This window comes from Acinonyx jubatus, chromosome X, assembly GCF_027475565.1.
Source record: "Acinonyx jubatus isolate Ajub_Pintada_27869175 chromosome X, VMU_Ajub_asm_v1.0, whole genome shotgun sequence".
Lineage (NCBI taxonomy): Eukaryota > Metazoa > Chordata > Mammalia > Carnivora > Felidae > Acinonyx > Acinonyx jubatus.
Window position 1 is genome coordinate 13,218,351 of NC_069389.1, and position 17,061 is coordinate 13,235,411.

Genomic DNA, 17,061 nt, shown 5'->3' on the forward strand with positions numbered 1-17,061 from the left:
CCCTCCCAACAAGGCTTTTTACAATTCTAAATCTTTCTAAGGTTTTTAAGTCTTTAAAAATACTTGAAAGAGAGAAGCTTATTCCAACCTTTGAACAGTTCTGAAAATTTATTACATTTCAACTAGGAAAGAAAGTATTATTTCAGGCAAACTGGAACATGTGTGGACTGATTACTCAGCACAGTCACTTAATCTTTCAGAATTAGGTAGGAGGTAAGCTATTTTAGTGGCCTTCAATCTTCTTCCAGAACTTTGTCCAGGTTCCTCCCAAATGGTGTATTTCTCTGATTTGTATCCAGCACCCCCACAGTTTAGTGTACATCTGTAAGCTGTAAGGAAGTTGATTTCATCCGTTCCTTCCCCCCCTCCCCCCCCATCTTTGGCCTTCCACCTGAGAAAACAAATACTAGTCCATAGGTTCTTGTTCTGTGTCACAAACTTGCACAACGTGTAAACTGAGATGGATCCAGCCGAGAGTGTTACGGATTTGGAGTTTAGACTTAAAAAGAAGAGTGGAATCTTTGTATTTTTTCTTTATTTTGAGAAGTGCTTGGCAACTTGGACTGTTTGGAGGAGCAATTATATAAAATATCTCCTGCTAATTGAGTATCAGGGATAAAGCACCGCCTTATTTCCTTCAGTTTGTGTTAAAATGTTTCTACCCACAATTTAGAGCTTTCACGTAGAATTTAATTTAGACTGAGAACATCTTGAACCTTGACAAACAAAACTTACAAAATTAACCTCCTTTTTGAATTGAGAGGTCTCAGGCTTACAAGGGTCTATACATAAGTTTCAAAGGCTTATAATTACTTTATCTTCTTGTGGCTTGAATATTTTAGAAAGTTCTTGACATGAGGGTTGGTGTACAAAGAGCAAGAAAAGTGACCTCGATGGGCTTACCTCACTTATGTCTGTATATTCCACGTTTGTTACAAAGCAGTGATTCTAATGGTACATGAGACCAAAGGACATTTTCCAAGGCAAATAAAGCAGTTGACTAATGTCAGATTTTGGGTGTTGCTCTCAAAGGACCATATGGAGGTTTACCAGCAGTTTTATTTACCTTTAGTTAAGTGCTTTTCAATTCTGTGTATTAGTTATGGCAAAGGAATAACTGAAGGTTAACTTGATAATAAATTAATGCTGACAGAAATAGTAGTTGTTAAATTGTTCACCTGTCAGGAATTATAATTTCTTAGGGATTATACTGCAAGGTAGTTATATTGATGCTGGAACCTACATTGATGATGTTGGTGTTTTTTCCCATGTGTAGACAAGCCTGTACCTGAAGATGTGTAATTTATTTATTCACAGTAAGAGATGTACAACTCAGTTACTTTTTATTTGTGACGTTTGGTTCATTCACTTGATTGAGAAATTTTTGACCGAATCTTGGATGCCTATCCTTGTGCTAGGAGCTGAATGGAAGTTACCCCTTGCCTTTGGAGAGAAGACATTTTAATGGGAGGCAGAGAGAAACAGATAATTATAATATGATAAGTGCTGAAATGGACATGAAAAAGCTTGAATGTGGAGGATTTCAAACATACACATTAAGTACCGAGTAGGAGAATGAACCCCCATGAACCCATCACCCAACTTCAACAGCTGTCATCTTTGGGGCTTTCTTGTTGTACCCATATGCTCTACTTACTCCAATCCCCCCTTTTATTTGGAAGCAAATCCAAGACAGTATATCATGTGATGGGCATTTATAGATGAAGAGTCAGAATATGCAGAGAAAATAAACTATACCTGGGGATTTGGGAAGGAGCTACAGAGAAGTGGCATTTAAGAATGGAGGCAGTGCAGTGGCTGGATGGCTCAGCCAGATAAGTGCTCTTTTTTTTTTTTTTAATTTTTTTAATGTTATTTTTGAGAGAGAGGGAGGCAGGTAGGGCTAGAGCAAGTGAGCTGGGAAGGAACAGAGAGAGAGGGAGACACAGAATCCAACTCTGAGCTCTCAGCACAGAGCCCAATGCGGGGTGGGGCTCACACTCACAGAGCGTGAGATCATGACCTGAGCCAAAGTCAGATGCTTAACTGACTGAGCCACCCAGGTGCCCAAGGGCTGACTCTTGATTTTGGCTCAGGTCCCCATCTCACGGTTTGTGGGTTTGAACCCTGCATTGGGCTCCCTGCGCACTCTCTCTCTTGCTCACGCTCTCACTCGCACGTGCGTGCTCTCTCTCTGAAAAATAAACATTAAAAAAAGTTCCCGTTTCATGTAAAAGGGATGGGACCCAACAGTTATTGAATATGGTTAAGCATTGTATTAGGTTCATTTAGTACACTATTTCATTTTTTTCTTCACAATAGTCCTATGAGGGAGGCAATATCTCTGTTTTACATATGAGGAAATTAGATTTCGGGAATTTGCCCAAAGTCATAAAACTAATTAGTTTTCTGTGTTGGAAGCCAACTTTGGCTTTAAGGCTGTTTAGTTTACCACCTTCTGCACTGTGTGCATAGATACCGAGACGTAAAAGTACAAGATCTGTCAGTGACAGTGGGAGGAATGGAATGCAGCTACAGAGTGTGTGTGTGTGCATGCGCATCCATCCATCCATCCATTCGTTGTGTTCAGAGAGGAAACTAGAGATATGGCTCAGGGCCAGGTTGTGAAGGGACTTTAATGCCCCTGAGGAGATAGAATATTATCCTGACGAGGGTGGAATTCCAGGCTGATGGGTCCTACAGCATGAGAACAGTATTGTCAGCTGGCAGAAGGGGGAATATGCACACACTGTGGAAGACTCGGCAGAATTGGAAGATGAACTGAGGGGGGTATGGGCCAGAAAACTTACTTATTCCACTTCTATTTATTAAGCATAGACAATATGGCAGAGAATGAACTGACAAACAAGACACACATCTTCCTGTTTCATTGATGTTAGTAGAGAGTCACATGCACAGGGCTTGTTGTAATGTTGTGATTTACAGTAACAAATATATATTTGGTGTTCAACCCAGTTCCAGGCAGAGCTCCTAAAACCCTTGGAATTTCCTGTGATTGGAATAGTAAACGTGTCTTTTGATATGTTAATGAGGTGACTTTGGGGAAAGCCCTTAGGCAACCAAGGTGGGGGTGGACGCCTAGGGAGTCAGCATTGTGATTAGAGGTTTGGAACTTTTGATACCTGCCCCCAACAAACCTCCAGGTGGGGAGGGGGCTGGAGGTTGAATCCATCTGCAGTGGTCAGTGATTTAATCACCCATGCTTATATAATGAAGCCTTCATAAAAACTGGAAAAGGACAGGCTTCGGAGACTTTCTGGGTTGGTGAGCACAGGGGGATTTGGGGAAAGTGGAGTGCTCCAAGGGATCATAGGAGCTCTGCACCCTCCCCATGCCTTGCCCTATTCATTTCTTCTGTTTGGCTGTTTCTGGGTTATATCCTTTTTATAATAAACTGTTAATCTACTGAGTAAAATGTTTCTTTGAGTTCGGTGAACTGCTTCAGCAAATTAACTGAATCTGAGGAGGGGGTCATGGGAATCTGATTAATAGCCAGTTGGTAACAACCTGGGCTTTCGACTCAGTGTCTGAAGTGGGTGGTGGGGGCGGGGGGTGGGGAGCGAGGGGTAGTCTTATAGGACTGAGCCCTTAATCTGTGGAATCTGATGCTGACTCTGGGTAATCGTGTCAGAGTTGAGTTGAATTGTAGGACACCCAGGGGGTGTTTGGAGAATTCCTTGGTGCTGTGTGGGATACCTCCCCCTCCACATTTTGAAATTGGTATCTGAACCATAATACCTATGATCCCACAAAAAGGTGATAATAAACTTCCTAGTTCTCAGAAAAAATGCAAAGTAAAACTACAACGAGATACTACTACACTCCCATTAGAATGGTGAAAATGAAAAAGCCTAAAAAGACCACGTGTTGGCTAGGACGTGAAGCAGTGTGGCCATACCTGCTAATGCTGAACATAACACATATCTGGTAAGCCAGCAATTACCACTCTTAGAAACCTATAGAGAAATGTATTTCACAGCAATGTATTCCAGTCTACATGTCTTGACAAGATATGTGCAAGAATATTATAGCAGCATGATTCAGAATGCACCCAAAGTGGAAGCCATCCAGATGTCCAGTGGCAGAAGGATCAATAATTTGTGATATAATCTACACAAGTGTTGAATAGCAACTAAAATGACTGAACCGTAATTTCACTCAACCACTTGGAAGACTGTCACAAACAACATTGAACAAAGAAGCCAGACACGAGGGTACATACTCTTTGACTATTTAGTCTTGCCTTTTTCTGAACTTTATATAATCTGTGGATTTAGAAGTTAGGAAAATGGCATGTGTGTGGCAGTTGAAAGGAGCCGCAAAGGGGGCCTTCTACAAGGCTTGTGATGTTTTATTTCTTGATTCTGGGTGCTAGTTACATAGTTGTGTTCCATTTGTGAAAGCTGCTCTCCCCATACTCTATACACTTAGGATTGGTATGCTTTTCTGTATGTCTGTTATGCTTTTCTATATGAATATTATATTTCAGTAAAAAGCTAAATATACAAAGTAGTACAAAAAAGTTTAAGTTTCAAAGAGCAATATTTCTACAAACAAATTCTGATAATTAGTAATGATGTCTACTTGTTCACTTGAGGAAAACTCAACTTTTTCCTGAAAGTCACACTCAGGTTCTTCACCTCTCTCCGTATTAGTGCCTGCTCCTTTTGTTGCGAGAACACCAACTAATGGGATAAATTTAGAAAAAAGTTAAATCTGTCCCTGTATGGTTAAGTCTGTGAATTCTATTTAAAAAAAATCTGTCACGAGAGCCAGATGGGACACTGGGAAGGGTTAAGGCTGTGGCAGAGGAGAAGATAGCGTTGGTTAGGGACATGGGTTGGTGGTAGGGTCAACTGGATATGGTTACAACTGAATAGAAGTTTCTGAATTAGGATTTGGAATAGCTGACGTCAGCAACTGAGGTGAGGGCTGCCAGAAGATTAGTTAGCAGATGCCAGGATAAGTGGAGAGGGGCAAAGGAGCGCGGCTTATTTATGGTATGTCTGAGATGGCATTGGGTATCCGTGTTAGGGTTTTGGAAAGTGCGAGGGGTGTTAGGTTTGGAGAACGTGATTTGGTGATCGTTTCGGTGGTAACTGAAGCGTGGAGAGAGAATGAGAGCACTCAAAGAGCTGTGATTCTCAAACTTGGCTGCACATTAGAATTACCTTGAGAGCTTTGCAAAAATACCCATGCCTGGGCCACACCAATGACCAGGTAAAGCCGAATCTTTGGGGGGCTAGGGCCTAGCTATCTGTATTTTTCAAAAGCTCCTCAGGTTATTCTAATATGCAGCCGGACTGGGAACAAAATACGACAAGTAGATGCATAAATCAGACAGTTGTGATTGATTGGACACTATTGTCAGCACTGCCAATTTAGTTCTCATGAGGTAAGCACATTATTTCTCTTTACACTTACTACACTTATGGGGATATCGAGGCGTGAGAGTTAAGTAGTTTGCTTTAGGTTATGCAAATAGCTAATTAGGTCCTCAGGCCAGGATTCACAACCAACTCATTTACTCCAAGGGCTGTTCTCCTTACCATAACATCCTATTGCTTTACCATTTAAGAATGAGTGGGGGTGGGGTTGGGGGGGGATTGAGACTTTTGGAATGGCAGCCGGGGAAGCACAGCAGACCCTCTCTCTAGTGGAACAACCTTTTAGCTGGTAACAAAAAAAATTAAAAAAAAATCATTTGAAGTCTTTGGAAATGGATCTGAGGACATACAGCAAATGGAGAAACATTGAAGAAAATTTGCTAAATCTTGGTGAGAACAGTGAATCTGCAGTATTTGAGCCACGACCCGCTTCCCACCTCTCCTCTGAAAGCTCTGTTCCTGGTGGGTCCAGCCAAGAAGATAGGATTCTGTTCCCCCAACCCCAGTTCCTTAGTCTAGGGCTAGGAGAGGTAGACCACCTGCTGTGAGAAATACTAGAAGTATCAGAAGGAGGGAAGACCAAGAGAGAGAAAGAAAAACACTAATCTGTACGTTCAAGAAGCCCAGCCCTGTCCTGTCCCCTGCTGTGGCTGCTAGGCTGTCTCGCTGTGACTTCAGGCTTGGGTTGCCTGCAACCACAGTGCAAATGCCCGCAGTTGGGGCGGGGGCATGGGTGTAAGGCCAGTTAAATACCACAACGCTCAGTGTTCTTCCTGAAATCCAGCAGCTTTTCTTGAATAAATGCTCCCTGGCTAACTGCAAGCCTTTGGTTAATTTCCAGAGTTCTGTCCATTTTCTTCGTCGGTTTTCTCACTGCTTTGATGGAAGAAAGAATTTTTGGAAGTCCTTATAACCCCCATTTTTTGCTGACATCCGAGTTGAATTTTCATAGGAATTTTCTTAAGATTAATTAGTGGCTGTTTATAGTTTGGAAATCTAAAAGCTCATCCATAAGGACTAACTAAAAAGAGAAACCACGGTGTATATTTATAGCAGAATATCATGTAGTTGTTAAAAGAAGGATGTGATTTTAACTGTGCTGATAGAAAAGATTTTCAAGGGATAATGCTAAATGAAAAACAAGTTGCTAATAGTATGTGGTATTCTGTTTGTATCAAGTATTGGATACACAAGAGGAAAAACACAGGTGTGTGCTATATATACAAACATTTATATACATATGTACATATATACATACGTATATATGTATACATACATGTACATATATGTATGTATACATATGTACGTATATATGTATATGCATGTATACACATATACGTATGTATATGTATACATGTATACATGTATACATATATACGTACATATGTACATATACATATATGCATAGAACATTTCCAAAAGAATATAATGGTTTCCTCTGGACCATAGGAAGTGGGGGGTGCTTTTTAGATCTTCACCCCACTTACTATTATTTGAGTTTTTCAGTATCTATTACTTTGAAATAACTTTAAAAAGTTACTGAATATTTGTTATCTTTAAACTACCAAATAGGGTATGTGTTAGTTTAAGGTCTGCAAATTAAAGATTGCAGGATCTTGAAGATATTTGTGCTCATAGCCCCCTCTCTTTTGTTTTTCTGAGCACTCTTGATTGTAATTTTAATGCTTAGGAAATCCTGTTGCCTGAAAACTTTAAGAATAATTAATTCACTTTTAGTTTTGATCAGCTGGGATAATCCACAAGTAGTGGTAATGACTAACGTGTTCTCTTTTCACCCCAGTGCTCTTCTAGACTTTGGACATTAGTACCTGCCCCCGGAAACAAGTCACTCTCTTTTGTAAGAACAGTAACAGCCATCCTTTGTTACCTTTCTTTTTCTCTTTGAAAGAGGAGGAATAATCACTGAGTCCTGAAATATCATGAGTAGGTAGAATTTAATGATCCGAACTGAAAATCTTCCTGTGAACTGTAGGACCCCCCCCCCCCCCCCCCCAGCCAGTGTGTACACATAGGTTCTCCAGGGAGTTTTTGGTTAGCTATGCTGTGAAATCCTTGGGATTTCATAATATATCTTGTCTCATTTTCCTGTTATGAAATGGGGTTTTCAGCCTGGTTTTTCTTGTCTGTTTTCAGATCACAGAACTGTGTGGTGCAAAGCGGGTTGGTTATTTTGGTCCAACACAGTTTTACATTGCCTTAAAATTGATTGCTGCAGCACAGTCTGGCCTTCCTGTACGGATAGAGAGTATTAAATGTGGTAAGTATCTCCCATTTTTACATTTGATTGTCCACAACAGGTGTCTTGTTTATGAGAACCATTTTTAGTGGGCTTAAGGCCTGTTGTATAAGCATTTATGGAATTTCTCCTTGCTTCTAACAAGGTGTCTGTTAAATGAAGTAAGAAAATGTAGTGGGTGTCTTACTTTCTTTTTGTTTCTTTAGGAAAAAAATAAGAGAGTGACCTGAGATGCATTCCTTTTAACTGAATTAAAGCTGAAATAGATTTTGTTCTTTAGCAGAAAGAGATGAGGACAGGAATTCTAGAGCCTGTGGCAAAATAGTAACATTTAGTTTAATTTTCCTCTTGAGGAATATGCAGTGTCATTTGAAGTTCTTTTAGGGACAAGGGCACAAATACCTGGGAGAGTATGAATGGAGCTGTCCCTTTTTTCTTTCCTGTCCCTGCCAGTCATATCGTATATGATCATCCTTTAAAAAAATTTTTTTTAAATGTTTGTTTATTTTTGAGAGAGACAGAGCATGAGCAGGAGAGGGGCAGAGAGAGAGGGAGACACAGAATCCAAAGCAGGCTCCAAGTTTCCGAGCTGTCAGCACAGAGCCTGACACAGGGCTGAAACCCATGAACCACAAGATCATGACCTGAGCCGAAGTCAGACGCCCAACAGATTGAGCCGCCTAGGCGCCCCATATATCATCATCCTTTAATCCCCCAATTCCTAAATAACCGTTCTAATCATTATTAAGTACTATGGAGCTACCAAAATTTTGGCAGAATGAACTTAGCTTCTCAAAGTTTTGGTTTGAAATTTTCTTATCTTGCCATCCTTGCCCCCAACCCACTGAGTGTTTGAGTACTCTCCACAACTTAAACAAAAAGCAAAGCCCCAGACTCTTAGCATCATTTATACTGTCTCATTATTGGGTTTACAAGTACCTATGAAGAAGGTGATTATTCCAGGGTTATGCTGATGTCCTCTGATACAAGTTACTTCCATATGCTCACATATGCAGGAACTTTTGCCTTTTCCTCATTTTGAGATAAAAACCACTCCACTGTCCACATGTGTCCTGTGAAGCCTTGTAAACGTAAAAGTGAGTTCGGGAACCTTGTAGAACAACTCTGAGAAGATTCTGATGGCTTGACTATGGGAAACAAAGTCCTTTTGCGCTAACCATCAGAGAGTCACAATCATCCTGCTAATCTTTCTTAAAGGTTTAGTGCATGCCAGGTACCATCTCATTTCGTCCTCCCAGCATCCCACTAAATTAGGTGTTTGTGTTAGTTTACATTCTGTACGAGAAACTGTGAAACCAATTCCGCTGGAATCCCCGTGCCTTAACAAAATGAAGGTTTGCTTCCTGCTTTGCAGTGGGTCATGGTGACCCTCTAGGGCAGCTGCCCTCCATGTGGTGCCTCTGTGATCCTGGCTGCTTGATCTTGTGCCCCCCCCCCCCCCCCCCCCCCCCCGCCCCGTAAGCAACAGAGAAATAGTTTCTCACCCTAGCAATTAAATGCTTTGTCCTGGATGTGACTCATGTTACTGCTGCTCACAGTGCATTGGCCAGAACTTGTCACGTGGATCCACTGAACTGCAGGGTAGACTGGGGCGGGGGCGGGGGCGGGGGGGGGGGCATGCAGTTGTCCCCTGTACCCGCAAGGAGAGAACTTTCTGTGGATGAACACTGGAAGTCTCTACTGCGGCACTCTTTTTACCCTCATCTTACAGATGATTATTGAAGTTGAAGTTTAGGGGGCCTTGAGTAATTTGCCTAAAGACTGCAGGTTAGTAGAGTTTGGAGCCAGAATCTCAGTCTCCAGTTGCCGTGCTCTTCATTACTGTGCATAGTAGCCTCTTCTTGATTATTCTCTTTATTAAGGTGCTGATTATAATCTGGAATCACAGAGTATTTTCTGAGTGGGGAAAAAATCTGACCCCAAAAGGCATCCCTTGGTATTACATAATTTGGTTTCTTAAAATAGATTTAAAAAATTGTTTTATTTATTCATTACTCATTTATTTTTTTTGAGAGAGTGGGGAGAGGGGCAGAGGGAATCTTTAGCAGGCTCTACACAGCATGGAGCCCAGCTTGGACTTCGATCCTACAACCCTGGGATCATGACCTGAGCTGAAATCAAGAGCTGGATGCTCAACTGATTGAGCCACCCAGGCACCCCAAAATAGGTTTTTTGATGGAGTGTTATTTCAGTGGCAAGTTTGGTATTTATGACTACAAGGCTGAGCAGTCACTGCTATAAGTCACTTGCTATGATTAGAGCCACATCACATTGTATTTGGACTTGTGGTAGACACTGAAAATTTCCATTCCACTGTAAATGGTCATTAAGCTTTATTGTTGTGTCTTCCAACTTTTATCTGCTGGAAAAGCTAAAGCTGCTTTTTGTATACAAGAATAAATTTCTGACACTTTTATTGTTTAAGTTAGACTGGTCTTTTACGGGATTTGTGCCTACCTCTACAGCTTAATTTCCTAGGAGGAGAGAGGGGGGGAAGGAGTGTCTAAATGATCACATGTGTCAAGGATTAACGCTTTTTCTTAAGTGTAAGGCTTTCTCAGTTGTACCTTATAAATCCTGATGCTGCCTTTTGCCTCTGACAGTTTATACTCAGTTAATTTTGAATTTTCTTCCTTCACTTAAAGATTTATTAAATAAATGTTATTTACAGTCAGCATATGTTAAGTAAGAATGAGGGCAAGATTAGGCCAAACTTTGAGCTGCCACTTAGAATTTTCCAAGTTGTTGCTTGAAATCCATTCGCTTAATGTTTGATGACACAAACCTTGAAGGCCAAAGAGGATGCTCTGTGAGAACCTGATCGGAAAGGCTGTAGTAGCCTCATGACACTCAGGGAGTTGTGAGTCCGTTCTTACTTCATGAATTACATGAGTCTGTGTGTATGTGTGTGTTAACCTCTAACCCGTAGCCTTGCCCATTTTGGTCAATGCCACCACCATCTACAGTTGCTCAAGCCAGGAGCCTAGAAGTCATCCTTGATTCCACCCTTTGCCTCGGTCCACAGTGTAATCTGTCAGCAGTCCTGGCAGTGTGGCTCCAGTCTTATTGCCTTCTCCCTCCATCTCTCTATCCTACTAGACTGGGCCACCTTCAGCCACTCACCTGGATACCACAGTGGTTTTGTCATTGATTTCTTGGCCTCCTCTCTTCTCTATTCCAGCCTCTTTGCCTATATGGCAGTAGGCAATATCACAATATCCATCAGATCATTTTGTCCTCCTCCTTGAAATCCTCCCCTGGTTGGCTTATTGTACGTACTAAATTCAGTCACTACACTGATCTGTAGGGCCCTGAGTGATCTGGTCTCTGCCTCCTTCTCCGTCCTCATCTTAAACCTGCCCCGCCTTGTGTTCTCCATCTTGCCCCCAGCCTCACTGGCCTTCTAGCCGTTTCTGGGCCATCTCTTTCCCGCTGCAAGAAAGACCATGTTATCTTGAGGTTTTGGATTCCCCACAGTCTGTTTCTTTCCCCCTCTCTTTTCCATGGCTCGCTCTTCTTCTTCATCCTTCGGGATTTGTGCACTGTCCCCACCATCCTGTCTAGAGTAGGTTCTGTCAAATTAATTCTTTAATGAAGGAACCAGCATAGAGTAAAACTGGCTCAGGAAAATACAGGAGAGTCAGAAGTATTTATAGTCCTGGAAGGAAAGAATGCTGGAATAAGATTGCTAAATTACATATAAAATTGATGAATGCCCTATAGAGCAATAAAACTGTGACTTGGCTATTAGATTCTCTCCTGGGATGAAATTCACCTGCATTGCTATTAGACAAGGTTAGTTAGCTAACAGTTTTCTATGAGTTAATATCCATCCTTTCAGTGTTGTAAGATGCCTAATGAAGAGTAAACAGTAAGTCAAAACAAAAGTACATGTCCCTAGGGAGTTAGGTAATCTTTGGATGGGTTAATCCTGTTAGATGATGCTTCTGTGTGACTGTCCCCTCCCTACTTTACTTTCAGCATCTGCTCCTTTATGGCACTTTCATCAGTTTGTAAATACTCCTTTATAGGTTTGTCTAATTTCTGTCTTCCTCACTAGTCTGCAAGCTTACCTAAAGGGAAGGGAGGAGGATCTGGTAGCCCCTGCTCTGTGTACCACTGTGGACACTCAAGGCATGTTTGTTGAATGAGTGAAGAGATGAATGCTGATGAATGAGGACCGAGTGTTAATCATCTGTCACTTTTTAATCTCAAACATTTGGATTTCAGGTTCACCCAGAACTCCTAAGGGATTTCTAAAGAAGTCCTCTTTCTCAGGCCGTGGTTCCCAGCCTTGTTTGCCCTTGAGAATTGCTGGAGAGCTTTAAGTGCAAACTAAAAAATACAGGTGCCTGGGGCCACTTCCAGAAATTCTCATTTCATTAGCCCCGGAGTGCAGCCTGAACGTGGGGATTTTTAAGAGCTCCCCCATGTGATTCTTATGTGGAGCTGGGGTTGAGAGCACGTTCTAATGAAAACCGAGTAGAGCATTTTCAAGAGCTTTGCTTAAACTGTGTTTATAGTTTTGGTTATATCGGGACCTGAGTTGGAGTGAGGCCAGGGGCACCCAGGGCACATAACTTTAAGGGGAAAGTCACACTCTGGGCCATACAAGTGCTGATTCTGCATTTACACGACCCTGAGAGTGAGCACCTCCTTAAATGTTGGCGCTAGGCATCTCTCTAGCCTCACCCTATTTTGCCGGTTAAACAAAGGGTGAAACCTTAGGATAATTTAGGAGGAGAGAAGCAGGGGGTGAAATTGAGGACCATTGGAGAATTCCTGATGAGGAAACCACATGGTGGACACTTGCCCTGGGAACTGTCCCTTCCTTCTTTCTGAGGACTGGCCGTGGGGGGTGTGAGGACTGAGAGAAGGTATAGGTAGGGCTTTTTAGAGGAGGTTTTGTAACCTCTTTTGTGTCATGGGCTCCTTTGGCAGCCTGACACTCCTTCTTGGAATAATGTTCTAAATACATACAAAGATGTAGGAGTCCAAAGGAAACCAATTATATTGAAATTAAAACTAAGATACTTAAGAATGTTATATAGCAATATCCATACTACTTCATTAATGTATTAAATAAGAGACCTAAGAGTGACCTAAATAACTACCATACTTTCAAAGTAGTGAGCGGCATAAACAGTACTTGAAGATGTCTACAACAAGTGTAATGTGATATATAAATACCTGATTTCGGTGGGTGGCAAAGTTACAGGTGCTGCTAATGATACTACAGCGCTTTGTTGCCTACATTCATAATTGAAAGAAATGCAAATTTTCGGTTAGGGTAGGGAGAATAAAGATGGAATTTTTTTCCTTAACCAAGATGACAGACCCCGTGATTTCTTTCTACAGCCCCTCTGGGAGTCTCCGAATGCTAATAGTGCAATAATGTGGCTCACATAGCCTCTAGGCTGTGTTCCCCAGACTGGTCATTGATCTAGTGGCAGTCTGGCACAGTCTGTAGGGAAAGGAGAAAGAATTAGGACAAAAGAGTGAGTTACTTATAAAATGAAATGTACTCAATTCTACGATGGTTGTTTTGATTAAATGCCCTTTGATGACATTGATAATGAGTAAATGTAATTGATTCGCCATGACCCCTCCAAAAATTACAAGAGGAGGGAGCCCCTGCAGGCAGGAGTGTTATGCTCATGGTCCTGTCACCATATTGCTGCATGTCTGAGACGTTCCTGGGCTTAGTTCTCCACCTGTGAGATGTGGATTTTCCAGCAGGTTTTCTCTAGACCATTTTCCAGCTCCGAAATGGTGCAGTTTTATGTTGAGTGTTCAAACCTGCAATAGAAAGAACGTTTTGATTTTTAGCATGACAGTAGAGCCTAGTGGCTGAGTGTGGGTCACAGCAGTAGACTGCTGGATTTTGAATGGTTGGACCATCACTTTTTCTTTTTGTGCCCTCATACAAAGTGGTGCCCTCCTAACCTCTTTGAGTTTCACGTGGCTCACCTGGGGAAGGGGTGTCCCAATAGTACCTGCCTTACAGGGTTGTTGCGAGCATAAAATCAGGTAATGTTAAAATTTTGGAAAAGCGTCGAAACTGTGTTAATATAGTACTTGTTAGCCACATTTGGCTGGCTGTTGAGCACTTGAAATCTGGTTAGTGTTGACTGAGAAATTAAAATTTTAATTTAATAGCAATTATTTAAAATTTAAATATGCAAGCAGTGTAAAGTATTTTTCCATTAAATGAAACTTTATTATTTTAGTAAGACTACATTTTACTTTAACTGTAGGCATTGTGTAAGACTAGGATCAAACTTCTCCTGTAAAGGGCTAGGTGGTGGATATTTTAGACTCTGTGAATCATATGGCCTTTGCTGCAACTTGATTATCTTGATTATATTCACTACAGACTCTGCCCTTGAACTACGAAAGCGGATATGGACACTATGTAAACAAACAAGAATGGCTGTGTTCCAATAAACCTTTATTTATGGACACAAATTTGAATTTCATACAATTTTCACATCACAAGCTATTTTTCTTTTCTTTTTTTTTTTAAGTTTATTTATTTATCTTGAGAGGGAGAGAGAGCACACACACAGAAGGGACACAGACAGGGAGAGGGAGAGAATACCAAGCAGGCTCTGCACCATCAACAGTGAGCCTGATGTAGGGTTTGAACTCACAAACTGTGACATCGTGACCTGAGCCGAAGTCGGACGCTTAACCGACTGAGCCACCCAGGCACCCTATTTTTCTTTTGATGTTTTTCATTAAAAAATGTAAAACCCATTCTTAACTTATGGAATATACAACTCATAGGTTTATCCCCAAGATAAATGAATTCATGTTCATCAAAAGCCATTTATAAGAATGTAACATTTATATTCATAATGGCCCGAAACTGGAAACAGCCTAGATGGATTTTAAAAATTTCAATATGTTCATAAAAATGGATTACTCCATAGCAATGAAAAAGAATAAGCTCTGTCTACATACATTACATTGGATGATTCTTACAAAATGTTGTGAAGGAATCTAAGTCTCAAGGATTATTACTGAATGATTCCATTATGTGGAGTTCTGTAATGGCGAAGGTAGTCAAAAGAAATGAATTGGTTGTGTTAACATTTAACATTGTGTGGTATTTCTTAGTAAAATCCAGGTTTCTGGCCACATTCCTTCATGACACCTGTCAACTGGAACTGAGCTGTTCCAGTAGCATTGCCAGTAGCCATACTAGTGTGGCTTCTGAGCACTTGAAATGTGGTGCGTCTGAATCAAGGTGTGCAGTGCAGGTAAAATACACCTGGGAGTTTGAAAAAAAACTTAGTCTGAAAAAAAGAATGTAAACTATTTCAGCAATTAGACAACAAAAAGAAAAGGCATACAAATTGGCAAGGAAGAAGTCATTAATGTTTTTTATCTTGATTATATATTGTAATGATAATATTGGGTTCAAATAATTATTAAAATTAATTTTACCCATTTCCTTTTTTATTTGAAAAAGTTTTGAAAAATTTTGATAACATATACATGATATAAAGTTTACCATAAAGTTTATTTTTATCTTAACTAGTATTTATTTATTTTTAAAAATTTGTTTAACATTTTTATTTATTTTTGAGAGACAGAGAGAGAGTGCGAGCGGAGGAGGGGCAGAGAGCGAGGGAGACACATAATCCCAAGCAGGCTCCAGGCTCTGAGCTATCAGCACAGAGCCCTATGCGGGGCTCGAACCCATCAACTGTGAGATCATGACCTGAGCTGAAATCTGACGCTTAACCAACTTAGCCACCCAGGTGCCCCTTAACTATTCTTTTAAAGTAATCTCTGTGCCCATTGTGGGGCTCTAACTCCTGACCCTGAGATCACGAGTTGCGTGTTTTACTGACGGAACCAGCCAAGTGCCATCCATGCCTTAACCATTTTTTAATTGTACGGTTCAGTACATTCATATTATTGTGCAACCATCTCCACCATCCATCTCCAGAACTCTTTTCATCTTAGAAGTATGAAACTCCATGGAGTGCCTGGGTGACCCAGTCAGTTAAACGTCAGACTCTTGATTTTGGCTCAGGTCATGATCTCAAGGTTCGTAAGATTGAGCCCTGCATTGGGCTCTGTGCTGACAGTGCAGAGCCTGCTTGGGATTCTCTCTCTTGGTCTCTTTCTGCCCCTCCCCTGTGTGCTCTTGGTCTGAATAAATACATACATAAATACATAAACAAATAAATAAAGTAATAGAAATAAGAAACTTCATACCTGTTAAACAGCTCTGCATTCCCCCTCTCCCCAGTCACAGGCAACCCCCATTCTACTTTCTGTCTCTATACGTTTGTCTGCCGATCCCTCAAATAAGTGAAATCATACAGTATTTGTGACTGGTTTCTTCACTTAAAAAACTTTTAGTTACTATACAATTTACAGTGATGTGGCCGGCGTTATATCTAGTGGATGGTATTGAAGGAGAGTAAACAGCCGCCACCATTTTAGACAGGACAGAGTTCTATGCTCAGTCCCACCTCTCCGCAGTGCCATTTACCATTTGCTATTGGATTTATGTTTTCTTTTTTATGTTCACATTTCTTCTAATTGAGGAAATGGAAGTATTTCTTACATTCCTGTCTCCATCAGACATGGAAAATGAAAGGATTTTCCCCTACTTTTTAGAGGGTCATATCTTTGGAAGCATAGTTTTCTTTGTGGAAGGGAAAGAGTCATTTAATATACAAAGTGTTTCTGTGTTCAAAGACTACAACCTAAGGTAGCATTATGAAACAAATTACTGCCTTGGGTGGCTGCACTCATTGTCTCCTTGGCCCCTATAAACCTTTAATTTGAACTCTTTATTTATTTCCTTGTGTTAATTGAATTCCATTTGGGAGAAAAGATTCTAACCAACTACTACTACAAACGGCTCTTCTCTTGTGATTACTTGACATAAATCACGGGATAGCAGGTACTTTATTGATTAGCTTTCAAATAAAGTTTCACTATTAAATATGGTGTCCATATGACTAGAAAGCATTTAGACTGAATATTTATTTACAGACTACAGTTTTACTTTGCAGTTTTTGAAAGCTTGGAGCAGTGTAAGGGAGATAGCACCTTCATTAAGATTTTCAGTGATATGATGATTATTATGTATGGTGACAATCTGTTAAGTGAGGGTTGTTTAAAACCACATAAGCGAAGAAAGTACAGGAGAAATTCAGCTGTATTTTGTGTTTTGCTGTTTGGTGGCTGTTTGGAGGAGAGAGGATCTTTGCCAGGTGAATAGTTCTGGAGAAATGCCATAGCCAGGGAAGGAGGACAGTGTGTGAAGTGACAGGGTCCTAAAGGGTATCTGGGAGTCCTTGTATAATAGTTGATACTCATCATCTCGTGTTTGTATTCTCTCGTTCC

At 40.8% G+C, this 17,061-nt stretch overlaps 1 protein-coding gene across 13 annotated transcripts in view; it reads left to right on the forward strand.

Annotated features, from left to right (window-relative positions):
• REPS2 (RALBP1 associated Eps domain containing 2) overlaps window positions 1–17,061 on the forward strand; it is a 353,324-nt gene that overhangs the window by 48,609 nt on the left and 287,654 nt on the right. For 12 of the 13 annotated variants that reach the window (XR_008290030.1, XM_053202117.1, XM_053202118.1 and 9 more), the window contains exon 2: window positions 7,563–7,686. Coding sequence is in view for 11 of the 13 variants with exons in the window: in XM_053202117.1 (XP_053058092.1) it covers window positions 7,563–7,686 (124 nt within the window). In the remaining 2 variants the exon portion in view is untranslated. Of the gene's footprint in view, window positions 1–7,260; window positions 7,353–7,562; window positions 7,687–17,061 lie in introns of those variants that run through there. The other variant, XM_053202120.1, reaches the window with a different exon arrangement.